Below are 18,841 nucleotides of genomic sequence, written 5' to 3'. Positions count from 1 at the left end.
ACCTTGAATCCGGGTAGCATGCGGCCTGGCTCCGGTGTCATCTGAGCAATTGAGTATTATCTTACACACACGCACCTAGTTTCAAGGAAGTGTGTTAGAAGAGTAAAACGCTGTGCTCTACTTCACTTATTGATCCTGCGCTGAACCCTGGACGCTGAGCCACTCACAGAGTCTACGATCTCAATGGCAGGCGCAGAAAATGATACTATCGGATAGAAGAACAACCAGCGCTGGTCATACATTTATAGAATATTCATTGGTATACATAAACCCGCACTTGCCTGCGCACAAAGCCAAAATCCCAACTCAAAACCAAACACAATTGCACTTGCCTCCCATGGATATATTTACGCCGGCGCAGCAGCCCCCTCGCCATTCTCCCCACCATTGCCATTTCCACCCGTAAGACTAGACATAAACTCCTGCCATCTAAACACCTCGGTCCTATTACCCAAACTCTTTCCTCCTTTGGCGAACGCTCTTCGCCCACTAAATCCCTCAATAGCCATATCAATATCCCGCTCCGTCAACTTCCTCTCGCCAGCTTCAGGCGCCGTATGCAACAAAGCATCCTTCAACTCCGCCAAATCAATCTGCCCATCGTCATTGTCATCAAAAGCTTCGAACGCAGCGGTCAGTTCGTTCTGGTGGGAGAGATTGCCAAGGAGGTCGGAGAGCGTTGTCAGGTAGGTCGCTAGGTTGATGGATTGTGCGCCGTTGAAGTAAGTGGAGAGTTGGGAGGGGGTGGCCGAGAGACCGAGTTGGGAGAGCATGTCTGCGACGTCGGCGGAGTTGACGTGGCCGTCGTCGTCGCGGTCCATGACGCTGAAGGATTCGCGCATGCTGTGGAGGAGTGGTGGCGGGAGTTTGGAGAGGGCGTCGCTGGAGGCCATGCGTTGCATGGGTGCTGGTCGCGCTGTGCGCTCTGCTGGCTTGTAGGTATCGACGGGTTTGTATGTATCGACAGGCTTGAAGGTTTCGACTGGCTTGTAGGTTTCGACTGGCTTAAACGTCTCGACTGGCTTGTATGTCTCGGCCGGCTTAGGCTCCTCAACTGGAGTATGAATCTCGACTGGCTTGAGGCTCTCAATGGGCTCGGTATTCTCGACCGGTGGTGACTTCTTCCTGCTAAACAGAGGCGGTGGTGCGTCGTCCCTCCCGGCGGCCTCAAACTTGGCTGCGATGGATGATGTGCTTAGAGGGCGCACCGTCATCTGCGAAGACGAGGAGACATTCCGCGTCGGCGAGACATTGCGTCCAGGTGAAAGATTTCGAGACGGCGAATTGGGTGCTTCTGGGGTGCCCGTCGTCCCCCGTGTGTTCAGCCAGGATGGCGGGTTTTGCGATGGGTTGCCCCCGATGGACAGACGGTTGGGGGTTTGCGCAGGGGACGTCGGAGTCTCTTTCGGTTTGAGAGGCGAACTGTTCGGCGTCGATGGTCGCAGGGTAGATGGTGAGCTCTCCCTGATGGAGCCTGGTCTGCGGAAGGGCGACTGGCGCGGGCTGTTGAAGGAGAGGGGCGAGGGCTTGTAGGGCGTGGGTGTTGTAGACTGCATATCTTGGTTAGTCGCATTCGTGCAATTCACAAGGGTCCAGCATACCATGGTGCGTATATTCGTTTTGGTGATGTCGCTGGTCGTCGCGTTGTTTGGTGTTGTCAATGGGATGGCCTAGCAACGAGCCTATCGATAAGCTGACATGGGTAATTGGCGTGGGCATGCAGGGTTCGTTCACTCTCTGCGGGCAGCATAGCGGGTCACACGCATAGTCACAGCTCCGGATACTATGCGGTAGCCATTCACGCTCCCAGATCCACGGCCTGCTCGATCAATCCCCCATCACCTCCAGCTGCAGCGCGTCATGTTGTTTCGGGACGGTTACATTAGGCTCCCCTAGCGCCGTCGATCTATAATGTAGCATCCGAGTCGCCAGGTGCCCGTACAGAAGAAGATGGAGACACTCATGGCTGAAGTAATCGCACAGCGGCCAAGCGGGCCCAATGCCGCTCAGCCTGTTTCCCTGCAGCGCCAGCCCTCCTTCTCCTCGTTCCCTCCCTCGCGATCGCCCTCTACCCGCAATGGCCACCATCCGAAAGCTCGCTCCCCGCAACCCCCCATGCTCCGCGAGGGCGACGAAGACGACTCGATCCAGTCCTCGCACGACGACTCGTACCAGTCCTCCATGGCCGCCATCCCCAGAGGAACCGCCAAGTTGCGCTCGCAGTATCCCGCCGATGCAGTCGAGAACCATGTCGAGTACATCCTGGTCGCCTCGTTCGACATCGACCGCGGCTCCATCATGGAGCACCAGTACCCGGCGGCTATCAGTGGAGACGAGACTATGCTAGCAGAGCTCATGTTGCCCGATCAGGCCCACGTGCGCAGTCAAGACTGGACCATCTTCTTCCTGCACAAGGACACCACAGCCGAAGAGGAGGAGCGCGAGGCACGGAGAGAGCGCAGGAGGCGGAGACGGCGACGGAAAGAGGGCCTGGAAGACGACGGCGACGACGATGCGACTGCCGCCACTGAAGAGCAAGACGACGAATACGACGACGGAGACGACGACACCGAAAGCGAAGGGGAGCCAGACCCTGACGGGCCCCCATTGGTCTATGTCTTGAACCTGGTCAACACCAAGCAGGACAATACGGTGAAGAGGTAGGAAGAACACTTCCATGAACTTGGCAAGACTGACAATATGTAGAGGCGCTATCGTCAAAGCCATGGCTATATGCACGCGCCATCCCTTCCTGCACATATACAAGCCCCTGCTACTGCTGGCTCTTGAGGAATACTTCAGGGCGCCTGTCCTGGAGACCCTCGAATCTCTATACAACGCCCTCAATGCCATGGACCTCTCACTTCTCCCGAGACTCTCACCCCTGGAGAACTTCGTGCTTGGCGCCAGCGATGCCAAAGACATGTTCGTGGAGAAGTTTGAGCTTATGGTCCGGCAGCGGAAGAAGCTCGATGCTGCGAGAGACTCTGTCGAAACATCTTCAGATCCTCAGTCGCGGAAGAAGACGTACACTGTCCCGCGAGACACGCACGAGTTCGAGTCCAAGATCAACTACAACGGCATACCTGTCCCCGTCAAGATACCCACCGCTCTAAGCCCAGAGACTGTGGGCGACTTCTCCTTGATCAAGCTCATCCAAACCTTCTCCGCGCCCCATGCGGCGCAACCGCAGCCCTTCGCTTTACACCCACATTTGACTACGAGCGGTGCATTTACTCACCCCATCATCGTCCTCGTCAACGCCCTCCTTACACAGAAGCGCATCATCTTCATCGGACATAATCGCCCTTCAGGCGAAGTCGCTGAAGCTGTACTGGCAGCATGTGCTCTGGCCTCTGGTGGCATCCTCCGTGGCTTCGTGCGCCATGCGTTCCCATATACCGATCTTACTAAAGTAGATGACCTGCTGAAGGTACCTGGCTTTATTGCTGGCGTCACCAACCCAGCGTTCTCCTACAAGCCCGAGTGGTGGGATCTGCTTTGCGATCTACCAACCGGTCGCATGAAGATCAGCAATCGTATTGAAACGGCGTCACCAACAGAGGGGTCGATGTTCTTCCAGCAACAGGGACTACCATTGAACGGGCCAGGCGCACCACCAGCCTTTGACGGCAAGGGCGGCGGCGTCGACCCGACCGGCGACACCCAATTTATGGACAGACTTCTCGAGAGCATCGCGAACCGTCACGGCGAGAATGCTATCCGAGCGAAGTGGCGTTCGTGGGTGCTCAAGTTCACTCGCATCGCGGCCGCTTTCGAAGAGACCGTCTATGGCGCTTCGGCATTGTACATTGGTTCCCACGAGACCGATGTTGGCGCATATGGTGTCTCTGGACATGGCTACGTCTGGCCAGACGAAAACCACAAGCTACGCGAGCTCGCTGCAAATGTACACCGTATCGAGGGCTGGCGCAACACAAGGAGTTATTACAGCTGCGTTCAAGATCTAGCGAGACATTGGAAGAAGAGACCAGTGCGTGGTCTTGACATTGGCCACCAGCACGACAAGCTGCGATGCTTGAAACTTACGCACGATCAGTCTGCGGGCATCTATCTTGCACTCGCGCGGTGCGTTGAAGAAGCGGGTTCACCACCTAGTGAGAGCGCGAATGCCTCTTCGAGTGATTTGTCGTCCATGGCCCAGTCACTTTCGATCGCGAATGACTCTGAGCGCAAGGCGAATTCGCAGCTCCAGTACGACACCATCCTGCAGCTGCTCTGTGTGATCCCAGATGCTGGCCTCTTCTATCTTAGTCTAGGCTTGTTTCATCCCCGACAGGATGTCAGGATGGCGGTCGTGAGATTACTAGAGAGAATCATGGACCACTCTGCTGGTCGGCACTACTGGGGACAATTAGGACGTTTCGCCAAGCTGGCCTTCTTCAGAGTGAAGAGGGAGGAAGCGCAGAAGTAATTGCGATACGATAAGGCGTTGATGGTGTTGGAAGGAATTGCCGGTACAATACGTGTCATGGAGTTTGTAAATGCTGTAACGTAGATATCTGAATGAATGAAATGAAGTACACATGGAGAGCCCAGCTACCCTCATGCAAACTAGTCGCCATGCAGCAAAGTCACGTCTGTCCCCAGACACGCTACGAACCGTTGGATGCGCGCGCATCCCTGCATCGCATCTCATCTCCGCCTAAATCATACTCGCCCAAAATTTCCCGCTTCACCCCTCGAAATGCGCCCGCCCTAGTCGCCGTGTCGCAACGCCCATTTCGCCTTCCCTACAACCTCAGACACGTTGCGCATGCTGTCTGCACGCCAATTGATCAGCGACAATGGCATCACCACCACCAAGCGAAGCCCCAGCGGTTAAGAAACGCGGTCGCCCGAAGAAAGTCATAGCCGAGGATGCGGGGCCAATACCAGCGGTCGAAGCGAGCAAGGTGGCCGTAAAGAAGGTGGCCGCGAAGCCTGCTGGAAAGACAAAACCCGTGGAGGTCAAGAAAGAGAAGAAGACGGTTGCGAAAAGCACAAAAACAATTGCTCCTTCTGCAACTCCTGCCGCGAAGAAAGATGCGCCTCAGTCGCCAATTGCGGCCGAACAACCCACGCCCGTGACGCCGTCCACAAGCAAGATATTAGAGGAGGTACAAGCGAAAGGGACGTTGAAGAAGGCACAGGCTGCAAAGGTCGTGGAGAAACAAGCGTCGAGTACGGACAAGAAGACTGCGCCGCCACAACCTCAAACCCAAGAACCGACAACGAAACCAGCGTCCTCGCCGTCGAAACCAGCAGTATCAGCATCCACGAAGCCTCCTCCTCCAAAACCGACTACGACTCCCACCACTCCACGCCCAACAACAATCCCCCTCCCCTCCAACCCCACAAAAGCACCCTCACCCATCTCCCCACCACCACCCGCAAACCCATACCCACGCTTCTCAAAACCCACAACCTCCACGCGCCACATACCGCCAAACCCCTATCCAACAAGCATCCGTGCCTCAAACCAACAAGCACCTCCATCTCCACCGCACCGCCAACACCCCACGCGCCTCATCGAGCCCACACCGGACATCAGGCTGCCACCCAAATACAAACCCGCGTCGCGCCGTGTCACAGCGATAATGGTGAGTTTGCCGATTGTGTTGGTGTTTGGATATGAATTGTTTGAGCGGTGGAGGGGGAAGGAGGTTAAGCAGGTTTTTAGGGAGACGGAGGGGTCAACGAATGAATGAATGAATGAATGATTTGAGGGGTTGGTATGGCAATGAACGGGTGAGGGATGGAGGTAATGATGATGATGATGACGAGTAATGTTGGATTGATATTGTACTTATACTATATATATGGTCTGGTCTCTGCTACGTCTTATGTATATTTATAGAGATACGGTACACGGAAGGGGTATCACTACTCTTGTGTGCTGTTGCTGTTGGTATTCCAGTCTACTCTCTCGAATCGTGTAGCGACCTATCTGGTTCGCCTTCCATGCTGGTTGAACAAAAGAAAAGGTGCGTGAAGATGGTAAAGGGTTAACGGAATGTGAAAGACTATGTATAAGAAGGGTAATCGCGAAAAAGACGTCGGGCTCAACCATCCACGCTACATGTAACTCTTCTTCCTCAGCAGCATGCCCCTCGTCCCTGACGGGTCAACTGGCAAACCCGATGCACTACCGCGACGGCTACCAGGTCTGCTGGCAGACGGAGAACGTGTTGTGTTGATGGGCTCTACATCCAGTATCGGTGGGCCTACACTGACATCGGGCGTAGCGGGCCCTGGAGGATGAAATAGGCGCTTGTATCGCAGTTCTGGTGAGCTTGGTACGTTTGGATTGGAGGAGGATCTTGCGGCCGAGGTCATGGTGAGATTGAACAGCGTGTTGGTACGACGACTGAGCGGACTTTGAGTTGGCTGTGGCATGGGCTGTAGCGTGGGCTGTGGGGTAGCTTGCATCGTGGCTTGAGGAGTTGAAGGCCAGAGGGTGGGACCGGTGAAGGTGGGTGATGTAGAAGGCGAGGGTGAAGAGAGCCTGTCTGTAGTGTCTGACTCGGGGTCGGCAAAGTAGTCGTGGTCAGACGTGTCGTTCGTGGACGACGTGGGATCGAGCTGGATGGTCTCGGTCCACTGGCGCCTTGCATTGTTTGCGCCGTGAGCTTGCTTCGCGACAGAAAGCGGTTGTGAGGACGCTCTCAAGGCTGCGCGAGACAAGAGAGGGCTGGTGGGTGCAGACTTTCGCAGCACAGGGCTAGGAGGCTCCGTCCTGAGTTCGAAGCGCGTCATCTTATGCGTCGATTTCGCTCGCTTTCTTTGAGCGAGATCGTTATCCTGAGAGCTGGTCCGCCTGATATTGACGTCTTGCTGTGGTGTAAAGACGAGCCGTCCCTTGAGCTTCTGGATCGTGTCGTCCAACGCGAGCTCAATGGCGACATGGTTTTGTATCCGCGAGAGCTTTGGCCATGTAGCTCGCTGTCCAGTCAGCATGCATCCGACCATGAACTCGGGCGTGGGGTTGCTCAAGACTCTAGGGAAGTCCGCGTAGTTGATCTTAGGGAAGATGTTGATGTCGCCTGAGTATCGCTGGCTGAGCACCGAACGTCCTTTTGTGACAAGATTTGGGAGGAACCCAGTATCCGCTAGCTGCTGGAGGCGGTGCATCACTTCGCCCTTGCAAAGACTAGCTGAGAGACTCATCCAACCGGGACCAGTGACGGCGTCGTGGGCTTCTGCAGCGACAATTTCCTCCTCTTTCGCCAGAAAGGGAACAACGTGTGGGTTGACTTGCGAGACGATAAAGTGGTTCACATTGAACATCTCGGCTAGTCGGGTCATCGGTAGGTCGTTGTCCACTGAGCCATCAATCCATGTCGCGTCAGGATTTGGATCCCAAGGCACTTCCTGGCCGGTCTTCGGGTCCTTTGCCAACAGAGATGCCTTCTTGTAGACGAGCGGAACTGAGCAAGAGGTGCATCTACATAGCGTTAGCATAGCCATAATAATTCCTTACTTTCGTGAACTTACACTGCAGACCAGATCATTACGTTCGGCGCTGTGATGTAATTCAAGAGTCTGGGCAATTCGTAGAGCGACGAAGTCGAAACAGGAATGTTCAAGATACGTCGAGTGCGATTGTAGGCTTCTTGAAAAGTCAAGTCGCCAAGCAGATCACGCATAACTCTCATAAGATGTGCAATGTCAAAGAGAGCGCCGGACTTCATCAAGCGCATTGCTTTGTTGATCATGCCTTCTGGGTGATCCGGGCTTTCAAATACGTTCAAGTCTCCAAAGCAAAATTGGTGCATAACCTCCGGGATCTCTGCATCGGTCTTTGCGCATAGGACCGCACTGACGATGCTTCCTGCAGAGGCTCCCGATATGATGCGTGGAAGAAGACGAGCGTCCCAAAGACCCTTGACGACGCCGATGTGGTTCATGCCAAAGGTTCCCCCGCCTGAGAGTAACAATGCGCTTCTACCGAATGATTGGCGTGTTTGAAGCAATTGGTCGACCAATCGCCGCGGCTCGATAGGACATTGATCTCCCTGCTTCTCCGAGACGTCCAGCAGAGCGGCCATAGTTTGCTGAGCCGACTCGATGTACCTCTCGATCAAACGCTTGGTTCCAATATGCGAGTGCTTGTACAGACGCAGGTCGCCCATGTCGCCCAATCCGCGTGTGAGGGTGGTCCTGATCAGGAACAGCATCCTCTTCACGTCGCAGCTCATGCGAGCATCGTCCAGCTCTTTCAGCCGGGCAGCAACCAGATTCACGTTGTATTCCGGCGTGTCGTCCTCTTCTTTCCAGGCTTCGTTTCCTTCTAGGATATCGAGCTCGGTCGCGGCGGCTTTCCATTGGTCGTATGTCTCGGCCTGCGTGGCGATCTCGTCAGCATGTGAAAGGGCACGACCAATCTGAGGTACCCACGTCTTTCATGTGCAGGTACAGGACCTGCCTACGATTTGCTTCCGCAGCATCCACGGCTAATTCAGGAACATGGTAGTCGCCCACTGGGTCGCCCAGAGTCCCCAACGGATTCCTGGCCAGCTGCACCAGGGGTCCGAGGAAGCCGCCATGGCTTTTGCTCTTCCTTATGGATTTCTGCCCATTTTGTCCTCCTCTTACGTGCAGTCGCGTACTGCCGCCTGTAAAGATGGTGTCAGACAGCAATGACATCGAGCGCCGGTACACGCCATGCGCGAATCCTTCGAAGCCTGGCTTAGCCGGTGGTAGGAGGATCGGTAGATCGAGTGGTCGTGAAGGCAGCGTGCGGTGGTGTGGAAGTAGGAAAGTCGGTCTCCAGGGAGTCTGTCGCGGTCGAGGGAGTCTGCAGCCTAGTAATAGTGCTTTTCGAGAAGACGCGGTGTAGGGTGGCCGGAGATGGTCAACTGCGGGTGGTCATGCGCCTCGGTCGCGCAAGTCGCGGAAGGTGCGTCACAGGCTTGCCGCTTCAATACTTGTGCAATGTTGTCGCCGGACGACGAAACGAGCGCGAGAAGGGTCGGCATTGACGCCTTTGAAGTATTCGATGCGTGCAGCGCATGCTAGGGAGCGTGGGGACATGCGCATGGTACATCGTCATCGGCAAGGATCAACTAAACAAAGCCGGCGAAGGTGTCGCGTCGGCAGTAGTCATCAACCGACGCTGATACGACACGCATCTTCCACCTGTACCTGCAGGTCCAGTGTTGGCAGACTACTGCACATGCAGCCATGGATCATGTGTCTTACGTGTAGCTGGTATCAAAGGCCGAGAGTCCTCTGACCACCTGTTGCTGTGCTCAACTCCCAAAAGCCCTTAGTTGTGAACTGTGGGCACGCAGCATTAGTTTAGAAAGGCCGTGTAGCGCCGCGAATAGTTGCTCGTCCGAAATCGCGATCCCGCGCTGCAGACGGCAGATCTGGAGGAAGCTGCAGACGTGGGGCAGCCATCCCTACCTGTTTTGACCGCCATCTTCGATCTTGTGAGTCCACGAGGCTCTATGCATAAGACAATGCACCCTCAAAAAAGAATATGGGTGTGACATAGTCAGTCGTGACCATTCGCATAGGCGGACGGACCGGCTTACAGCTGGCGCCTCTTTCACATGTCAGACTTACACCCAACTGACTCAACACTCCATAGGTGCACAAAAAAGGAAAGAAGTAACGCAATTGCCCATGCAGATAATCGCCTCTGTTCTGAGAATCTATTTCAAGCTACCAGACGAATATTGGCCTTGGCCATGAAATGGTGGATATGTAGCTGGATCGTAACGTCCTTGCTATGCCGGGTATCATGCAAGCGATGAGTAGAAAATGCCAGGCAGTCGCGCCGGAACTCCTTTCAAGCCCTCATGTGCACACTCATGCAGTCATGCATGCCTTACACTACTTCACGACTCTTGCAAGTCTCGGCTCCTCGCTTTGAGTACGCACTACACGGTACCACCCCTTAGGTCTTCCCTCCTGTGTGACTCCTAGATACACCTTGCTGACGTTGCTTAAGCGGGCGAGTGCATTTGACCCGGGTAGCTGGTCCGATAGTAAAAGCTCGGTGAAGGCATCGAGATGCTCGCGACGCAGGCGGTCCTCCATGAACAAGAAGTTGAACATGATGCTATACGAGTCGAAGGCGATTAGGTTGAGCCTGTAAGGCAGCGTCGCTGTTTCCTGGTACATCTGACGACAGACACCGTTGAGCATGGTAAACACCGTGGGCCTCTTGACCCAGGGCTGAGATATCGTCTTAAAGGGATTCTGAGTACCATCGTATACTGTGCACTGATACTTGAAGATGGGTGTAACCCGCTTTACCTTCTTGGGCTTTGTAGGATCAAAGGTAAGGTGATAGGTCTGGTAGCCGATGTTGATAGTCTTACCACCAAGTGTGTACGTGTAGATGAGGTTCCTCACGTTTTCGGGGAGCTGCAGGAGAGGCGAGTCGGTCTGGTTCATTTTGAATCTGATACAGTCAGTTCTGTGCATAAGGTGAGTGTCGTCTGAGACATACTTGCGGGCTTGGTCTGAACTTCTAGACAGACGTTCCCCCATTATAGTTCGCCGTGGTGCTGCAATCTCCTCAGCTTTGTATGTCTTCGGCTGATATGGTGCTTTCGGCTGCTCATTTTTAATGACCCGCTCGAAGAGCCGCGATGTCTGGTTTGGCGCCGTGGGTGACGACTTGAGTGTCGCCGGCTCGCTCCTGTGAGTGATTCCCTTGTACCGCGCGAAATTCTCATCTCTCCGTGCTTGCTGGTGGGCTTTCTTCTGGGCCTCCGCTGGTGGCGTTGGCAGAGAGCCGTTCCTCGCCCAGCCATTTTGTTCTCTCGACTTGTGCCCCGTTTTCATAAGGCCTTTGAAATTCTCACGGTCACCCTGGGCACTGCGCTGATGCGGCTTTGGGGCTTGGTGCTTCTTGTTTTCGAGAACCTTATCGAAGATGGAGCGCGGAGGGTTCATGTCGTCATCAGGAATGGAGACGGGACCGTTGAACCAGGATATCTTTCCTCGTCGGCCTGAGGGTGGTGTCGGTAGCCGCGATCCATTTGGCTCGGTATTTGTTCTAGGACGCTTGTGACGGTCGTCGTTCTCATCTGCTGGATCGCGGTCGTGAGGTGCGCGACGTTTGTTTGGGCGCCGTGAATAAGTGACTTTTCCCGCCATTTTGCGGAAGAAGTTGATGACTTTTGAGAAAAGTGCGAAAATGGCGAGTTCGGATTGGGGAGAGCAAGTTTCCCTCGCCGCAACCGAAGAAAGTGCGAGGCTGCTCTATTGTGGCAGGTGCAGTTTGATCCACCTATTACCAATTAAGGTAGCGACTCGTTAAATGAAAGAATGACGAAGAAAGGAAAGTGAGTGAAGCTGGTCGTGGAGACCCAGTGTGCGTGCTTTCGCAGCCTTGAGCAGCTCACCACGCGCAACAGCCGCTGCAGGTGGTTAAGCAAGCAAACCCAGGGCGTGAGTACGGTGCGTAGGAGTGATTGCGTTCCCTGAACCGTCGAACGATGCCTACGCGAAATCCCAAAGCCCAACGAACCTGTGTGCACGACGATCGGATGTAGAAATAGATCTCCGCTTGTCGCGGTCTCACGTGGGATAGTAGTAGTCATCAACGATGAATTTGGTTAGCGGCCGGCTCTTAGTGGCACCACTTCTGGGGCAGCACAAACCTCGCTGGGCACATCATCAAGAGAAGAGCTGCACGCGTGTCTAGATGACAACGTAGCCCGTAGAGAAAGGCGCATATTCTTCTTCGTTCGCAGAATCGCGGGCGCAGCTTTTGAACATTGCGACGGTTGTCCCTCATTGTCTTCAATCTCACCTCAGCCATGGCCTCCGCTCGGGTCGGTATGAAGAAGAAGGTCTGTCCATTACTCTATATCTGCAACACTCTAGTGACTCGCAAGAGCATCCCTCTAATTGGGAATACTCTGCGAAGTCAAGCATGCGATGTCCCTCGAGGTGAGAGACGCCGTTGCCCCGTGAAGTGGCTTCACTCTTCCCAGTCCTGCCTCCTCTTCTATCCTCTAGTCCTCAAATCATCTTGTTATCTCGCTTTTCCGAGCAAAGTCTTTTCACGTACAGCAATATCCAAAATTTCCATCGCATAGCTACTATTCCATTCGAGTAATCCTCTCCAGGGCTTAGTTGAGTCCGCTCCTAGCTGGTGGTCTTTCGATATCAGCAAGTCGACGTCATTGCGTGGTCACCCAGTAAACGTTCCAGCTGCTGGTGCTCCAGGCTGCTGCTTCCGCTTCGGGAAGTCGCGCTCACCTCGAATCCGATCGGCGGCAAGAGCTAGTCGGCTGCCTCGTCAACAACCTTGGCCGCACTTCTTCTTCCAACCTTGTCTCAACATCTGCGACTCAGTATCTCCTAGCGCTCGCGCTCGCAGAGTGAACATGCCGTTCCTCACGCCCAAGACTATCGGTGAGCTTTCTTGATGACGCTGCAGGTCAATCTGCTGCTATGTTGGTATGGAAACGCTGACCGATGTATAGTGGGCGCAGACCATACCTTTGTATGGGATGCCTTCCCTGTACCTCCCCCGGAGGCTGAGACGTGTAAGTAAACCTATAAATGAGTACACATACGACATCGCTGACTTAGTGAATAGGGACACCGGACCCCGACAGCATCGCTAGGCCTGGCGACCTTCCAGATCCTCGGTTCAACCGCGATCCGGAACACGACCGCCGTAGCAAATCATTCCGACGGGAAGCGAAAATGCTTGCTGCAGCACAACAAGACAGCCAGCTGCGGGCGACAACGTCTACAAGCGGTAAATCTCTAGGTCTTGGAATCGGTGCGTGGCCTGCTCCAGCTCCGCGCAGTACAGGTTACCCTCGTGACCTGGTGCAAAGCTCTGGCCCTCCCTCACCTCCGGCGGACCCTGTCAAAGAAAATGTTCAAATCTCTAGGCCCAAGCTGGCTGCGACCAAGCCAGTCGCACGCGTCGCAGGTCCTCCCAAGGGAACGATGGAGCTCATGTCTGCGCCATACCATCGCCGTCCAGAGACGCCAGTCGCATCAAAGGCTTCCACACGCTCAGTTTCACCCGTAAAGAGTCAACTCTCGGCATGGGAGCTCAAGATGGAGAAGGCACTTGCCGAAACTGCTCCAGCGGCCACTGCAAATGTCTCGACTCGACCTGACACTAGTCGCAAGAAGTCCGTACCTCCACACCTGAGAGGCAAGTCAGAAGAGACTATCAGAGCAGCTCATCAGAAGCCCGTCACACTCAGCCTAAACCCAAATGCCAAGGTGTATGAGGTCCCGGCTAAACAAGAGGAGACGGTCCAGGATGATGTGGACATACTCGAAGACAGCATCGTAGCCTTGCAAGTGGCCATGGACATTCCTGGTATACAGAATTCCAAAGATGTAAGTCTTAGAGAAGCTTCATTCTCTATCTGTGCTAACAACCTTAGGGCCTACGCGTGCAACAAGAATTGCTGGACCGGTACATCGTCAACAATCAACTTCCTCCTCCTCCTACTGTCACCACCACCGCCGCCGCCGCCGCTGCTACCACCATCACTGATCGCGTACATGTTGATCACGAAATCAAGGTCAAAGTATTGCTCATACGCGCCATGGAGCACGAGATGGATCTTGAGAAGGTTGCACCCGAGCGAGAGCTCATGATTATGCAGCGCGCTGAGCTTGACAGCTATTGTAACAAAGTCAGCTCTGCCCACAAGCACTGGTGGCAGGCTATGGGACCGGCATGAACTGTATCAAATCCCGAGTATGCATTGAAACGGCGGCTTATGTGGTATGCATATACTTCCTTTCCTGGCAGACCCACGCTAATCGCAGACACACACAGGCTCTCACTTCACGAGCGGACATTCGCCCGCAACCATCCAAAGTTCGGTGCTAGTTTAGGAGTCGGAGTTTCGGGGAAGGATTATCTTGATCATTAGTATGCCCATCTTCTTGACTATCATGGTCAAAGTAGAAGGACGCTGCCACTCGGTGGGGTAGGATATTGGTGAACACCTTTGCACAGCACAAGCGACGTCTGCGACTGGTGCATACACATACCCTAGCCATCAGTGGAAACAATACATGACACGAGTATCATTGCGCATCTAGACAACTCGTGCACTGTGAAGTCTAGTGGCAAATCCTTTGACACCACTCATTGTTGGTCGTTTGCTGATCACCGAACAATGAGCGTTTGTCTCCGAACAGAGAGACATGCGACTGACTGCTTGCTTGTGACGTTTCAACTCTCGCGTTTGTAGTGCGTATAGAAGTGACACAATTCTTCATTTCATGCTGGTATTAGCTAAGTATCAGCGCTGCTATGTCAACGCAACGTCAAGATTCGCAGCACGAAGCCACACGGGGCGCTGTCAGTACCAAAGTGGTAAATAGCGACTTCTCGACGAACTTGGAGATGGCCTACGACTATGCAAAGCATATGAACTCAAGCGAGAGGCGTGCGCCTATGCCAGACACAAAGACACTCGAGGTGGAACAGGACGGCAAGCCATCCATCACACTCACATCCTATAACCGCGACTCCACTTCTCGTTCCCCAGTCGAATCCCGGCCACTGGTGCATCTCTTCAAACCCATCAGCGAAGATGAGATACGCAACCACACGACCTACATAACTTCGACATCCCGTGCCGGAGAAGAGATGGCGGCACTTACGCAGTTGAGAACAGAGTTGGACGCGCACTTCCAAGTTCTACAGCGCGAGTTTGAGTGCAAAAGGGGAATTAGCTGGATACCGTTGCGGCCGTGGGGTAACGAAGAGTGGGAGTGGAGCGATGATGGCAGTAATGAGGGGGACGATGTGTTCGACTGGTCCTGAGAATCACATGCGCGGCTGGAGAGGCTGAGTATCGTGAGGTCGTGATGAGGTATTGTTCATGTGACTTGCACATTTGCTCGGGCCAATGGAGAGCGATGTAGATAGAGTGTGGAGAGCATTCGCGAGAGGGTTTTGCTCACGTGCCTCTCAGGATGGCTGGAAATGGTAAACTGGTACGCTACTTCTGAGCGAGGGGTTTCGACCCGTGATGTGCTTGCATGATTGTAGTGGTTGTAGTGGTAATGCTTCCCCGCGTTGTTCCGAACCAGACTTTCATTCCTGGGGAGGGGTTGGTGTGCATGAACTTACGTCTGTCGAGCAGGAGGTGTTGCGAGAGATGTTCTTTGATGCCACTGCAAGCTAGTAGCGTCTCTGCTTGCGTCCATGTATGAGCGGAAATATGCTCACATTGTATCGAAGGAAATGATGCTGGTAATCGCGAGCAAATGTGCGCGGACGCATTCGAGGACCATGGTAGCAGGGGGCGGGCCGTCTCGCGCTTCCGTCAACGGGGTCCACTACATCGAGGTGTATTGCATATGTGCTGACCTTTGTCAGTACAGAGCTGGGACTCTCGTCCCAAGTTCCACCGTCGTGCATGCCAGCCATAAGATCTGTCGCCTCCCCGCACTCTCCATCTTTCAATCTTCACATTTCCAGATCTACCGCCGACTGCACTCTGCCTTATCTAGAGTTCAGTGTCTTACAGGCCATTCACCTTCCACGACTGAACTTACTGATAACATCCAAATCATGACGACCCAAGTTAGGAACGACAGCGACGCCAGTTCTGGTGGCTCTGGCCCCCGCAACAAGCAAGCTGCGGATGCGATAGAGATGGTCGCTACACACAGCCGTCAAGCCCAACCCAGCGGCCCCCTGGAGCTCAACGAAGTGAACGCATATGAAAAGACCGGGTATGCGTTCTCAAGCAAGAAGAAATGGGCGATTTTGACTGTCGTTGGACTCTGCCAAACCAGCATGAGTAAGTGGTCTTGCCAACCGTCTAGTCATACGAGGCTAACAGGCGACAGACTATAACGCAGCGGTCTACTCCAACGCAATTGGGCCGCTCAACGAGCACTACCATCTCGGCAGCAATCATTTCACCAACGCAAGAGCGGGTATGGCTTGGTTTTTGATCCTGTACGGTATTGGGTGCGAACTATGGGCACCCTGGTCCGAGGAGTACGGACGTTGGCCAGTCATGCAGATATCCCTCTTCACTGTCAACATCTGGCAGATCATGGCCGGTGCCAGTACGTCCTGGGGCCATGTGCTGGCTGCGCGTCTGCTCGGCGGTATCTGCTCTGCCGGCGGCTCCGTCACACTCGGAATGGTTGCGGACATGTTCGATCCCGAAGATCAGCAGCTCCCTATCCTCTGGGTCAGCTTGTGGAGCTGTCTAGGTTCAGGTATGTAAAGCTCATGTCGTAGATGTCTGAGGAGTGGAATGCTGACTGTCTCCAGTAATTGGCGGCATCTGTGGAGGTCCCATCGAGCAATTCCTTCACTGGCGATGGAACTTCTGGATCCAGCTTATCCTAGGCGCCACTGTTCAGTTCGTTCACTTCTGCTTCGTGCCGGAGACCAGGTCGACAATCATGCTTAACAAGGTAGCCAAGAAGCAACGCAAGCAGAACCCAGATGCCAATGTCGTCGGTCCAACCGAGACGGAGAAGCTGAACCTCAAGAAATGCGGCAAGATCATGGGTCGGCCATACAAGATGCTAGTCTGTGAACCGATCGTTGGCTTCCTGTCGCTGCTCAGTGGATTCAGCGACGCCCTCATCTTCAGTTTCCTCGAGTCATACGGCTATGTGTTTGGCAAGGATGGATGGGGCTTCACTCCTAGTCAGCTAGGGCTCGCCTTGTTCGCTCTCTTCATCGGCTACTGGCTAGCAGCAGTGCTATACGTACCCGTCATCCGAAAACATAATCAGCAGCGCAGCAACGGGAAAGTGCTGAGTCCCGAGAGCCGACTATCAGCCCTCCGCTGGATCGTCCTGCTCCTGCCGATTGGCCTATTCGGGTCAGCGTTTGTAGTATCTGGCCCACCCCTTCCCTGGATCGCGCCCCTCATCTTCGCGGTCCTGATCGGATGCGCAAATCTCGCCATCTACTTCGCCACGATCGACTACATGGTTGCCGCGTACGGAGGCACGTATTCCGCGTCAGCCACCGGTGGCAATGGCTTCGCCCGAGACGTTCTTGCCGGTATTTGCTCATTCTACACCGGTCCGATGTACAAGAAGCTCGGTGTCACAAATTCGACTTGGGTCTTGTTCGCCATCTCCGCTCTCGTTTGCGCCCCGGTCTTCTTCATCTACAAATGGGGCCCTACCATGAGAGCTAAGAGTCTGTATGCTGAGCGAATCCAGCAGGAGAGGGAAAAGAACGCCGCTGCCAAACAAGCAATGCGGGAAGCTTCAGAGACTGTGTCTGAGGTGCAGGCATGAAATGGGATGGAAGAAGATGTTGTGTTGTCGTTATTTTTAGGTCCATCGCTCGTCTACTGTTCGTTTTGTGATACCCAAGAGGGTCATAGTTTTGGGTTGCGCGAGTTACTGGTAGAATACTGTAGATATCCTAATGGACATTTTACCTTCGTCACGTCACAAGTGAAAGCTCATCGTGAAAACGTGTCTCTGGGGATCTACCGGATGCCCAGGAAGAGTTTCGGCATGGGAGAATGAGTATAATAGGTGGTTGCGGGTTGGGGATCCTTGGCCAGGTTGATAGTGGTAGTCGTGAAGCTCTGAAGTCGCAGTTTTGGTCCATGCAAAGACGCCAAGCTTAGTGCAATAGCATGGTAACATTAGAAGGGTGACTTTGTAGTTTGTTGTGACGCTGAAATCAGTGATGGGTGATGCCTGATCGCGATTGCTGGGGCCGTGAAGAGGAAGCAGGAGCGCTAGCTACGGTGGACTAAATCAAGTTATTAGGCAACAATTATTTTTACCTAAATTACCTATTTTAGCTATTTTTAGCCTATTATAGTACTACTATAGCTAGTATATTTTATATAAAATAAGTATTACTAACTAATTTATATATAGTAAATATATTAAGAAGAATAAAATTCTATAATAATAGTTATAAGTTATTAAGCAGAAATCCAAATCTTAAGTAGTAACACTCGTAGCTCGAAGAGCTACTAATAATAGTTATAAGTAGTATAGAAAAGAGTATAAAATAAGCTATTAGTATTAAAAACTTTAAGCTAGTATTCTAATTATTCTAATTATTTTAATAGAAAATTAAAATCTAAACTAGTATTAAGTACTTTATTATATACTCTCTTTTACTTTACTTTTACTTATTTATATATTATTTTTTTTTAAAAAATATAATAGTTTAGTTTCTAGACGTTAAGTTTATATTAGCCTAATAGCTTATATATATATATTTAACTTCTAAGTACTTTTTTTAAGCTTTACTATAATAATATTATAATTTAATATAATATTATTATCTAATTTTTATATAACTCTTATATATTATTATAGTTTTTTTATTCTCTAATAGTAGCTTAGTAAGTTTAGCTAGTTACTTCTATAAGACTTATACTAATAATTATAACTATATTACTAATTCTCTAGTTTTTAGTTAGTAACTCTTTTATTAAAAATATTTCTAACTTTCTTTTTTATAATACTAGCTCTAGTTAAATTATAGTAAACTTTAAAGCTACTTTAGTAACTACTACTTTTAGCGCTATAGCTTTCTTATTTACTAAACTAACTACTATTTTTACTACTTATAGTTAGCGTAGTAACTAGTAGTAGTAATAGTCTTAGTTCTTATACTACACTACGTAGAACTCTACTACTACTATAGCTTTTAGTTTCTAAAACTCTTATTATCTTTTCTACTTCTATAGCTTTTTAAACTTATATAATAGTAGTTTATCTAATATTTCTAGCTTCTTCTAGAATAGTTTCTAGTATATTTTACTTATAAGTAGTAGTTACTTTACTAACTCTAAGAGTAATAATAATAATAATTTTATCTAGATTTATTACTCTACTAATAACTATAAAAATAATTATAATT

At 52.1% G+C, this 18,841-nt stretch overlaps 7 protein-coding genes across 7 annotated transcripts; 5 read left to right on the top strand and 2 right to left on the bottom strand.

The window, feature by feature from the left end:
• Nucleotides 1-347: 347 nt before the first annotated feature.
• On the bottom strand, nucleotides 348-1,604 carry J4E88_002375 (uncharacterized protein; the record flags this gene model as incomplete). Its single annotated transcript, XM_049396040.1, has 2 exons — nucleotides 348-1,550; nucleotides 1,602-1,604. The coding sequence occupies 2 exons, from the start codon at nucleotides 1,602-1,604 to the stop codon at nucleotides 348-350; spliced, it is 1,206 nt and encodes a 401-aa protein (XP_049258444.1).
• A 346-nt stretch (nucleotides 1,605-1,950) lies between these two features.
• On the top strand, nucleotides 1,951-4,435 carry J4E88_002374 (uncharacterized protein; the record flags this gene model as incomplete). Its single annotated transcript, XM_049396039.1, has 2 exons — nucleotides 1,951-2,660; nucleotides 2,707-4,435. The coding sequence occupies 2 exons, from the start codon at nucleotides 1,951-1,953 to the stop codon at nucleotides 4,433-4,435; spliced, it is 2,439 nt and encodes an 812-aa protein (XP_049258443.1).
• Nucleotides 4,436-4,808: 373 nt separating this feature from the next.
• J4E88_002373 (uncharacterized protein) lies at nucleotides 4,809-5,711 on the top strand (the record flags this gene model as incomplete). Its single annotated transcript, XM_049396038.1, has 1 exon — nucleotides 4,809-5,711. The coding sequence occupies one exon, from the start codon at nucleotides 4,809-4,811 to the stop codon at nucleotides 5,709-5,711; it is 903 nt and encodes a 300-aa protein (XP_049258442.1).
• Nucleotides 5,712-6,078: 367 nt separating this feature from the next.
• Nucleotides 6,079-11,118, bottom strand: J4E88_002372 (uncharacterized protein; the record flags this gene model as incomplete). Its single annotated transcript, XM_049396037.1, has 3 exons — nucleotides 6,079-7,447; nucleotides 7,498-8,402; nucleotides 9,943-11,118. The coding sequence occupies 3 exons, from the start codon at nucleotides 11,116-11,118 to the stop codon at nucleotides 6,079-6,081; spliced, it is 3,450 nt and encodes a 1,149-aa protein (XP_049258441.1).
• Nucleotides 11,119-12,356: 1,238 nt separating this feature from the next.
• On the top strand, nucleotides 12,357-13,688 carry J4E88_002371 (uncharacterized protein; the record flags this gene model as incomplete). The annotated part of the gene is made up of 4 exons (XM_049396036.1): nucleotides 12,357-12,384; nucleotides 12,456-12,518; nucleotides 12,572-13,338; nucleotides 13,386-13,688. The coding sequence occupies 4 exons, from the start codon at nucleotides 12,357-12,359 to the stop codon at nucleotides 13,686-13,688; spliced, it is 1,161 nt and encodes a 386-aa protein (XP_049258440.1).
• A 581-nt stretch (nucleotides 13,689-14,269) lies between these two features.
• On the top strand, nucleotides 14,270-14,785 carry J4E88_002370 (uncharacterized protein; the record flags this gene model as incomplete). Its single annotated transcript, XM_049396035.1, has 1 exon — nucleotides 14,270-14,785. One exon carries the CDS (start codon nucleotides 14,270-14,272, stop codon nucleotides 14,783-14,785), a length of 516 nt encoding a protein of 171 aa, XP_049258439.1.
• A 753-nt stretch (nucleotides 14,786-15,538) lies between these two features.
• J4E88_002369 (uncharacterized protein) lies at nucleotides 15,539-17,244 on the top strand (the record flags this gene model as incomplete). The annotated part of the gene is made up of 3 exons (XM_049396034.1): nucleotides 15,539-15,770; nucleotides 15,820-16,200; nucleotides 16,256-17,244. 3 exons carry the CDS (start codon nucleotides 15,539-15,541, stop codon nucleotides 17,242-17,244), a joined length of 1,602 nt encoding a protein of 533 aa, XP_049258438.1.
• Nucleotides 17,245-18,841: the final 1,597 nt, after the last annotated feature.

The sequence above is a fragment of the Alternaria novae-zelandiae genome, assembly GCF_023758075.1.
Source record: "Alternaria novae-zelandiae strain BMP 2774 chromosome Unknown scaffold_3, whole genome shotgun sequence".
In the NCBI taxonomy this organism is placed as follows: domain Eukaryota; kingdom Fungi; phylum Ascomycota; class Dothideomycetes; order Pleosporales; family Pleosporaceae; genus Alternaria; species Alternaria novae-zelandiae.
This window is presented reverse-complemented; position numbering and strand designations above follow the sequence as displayed.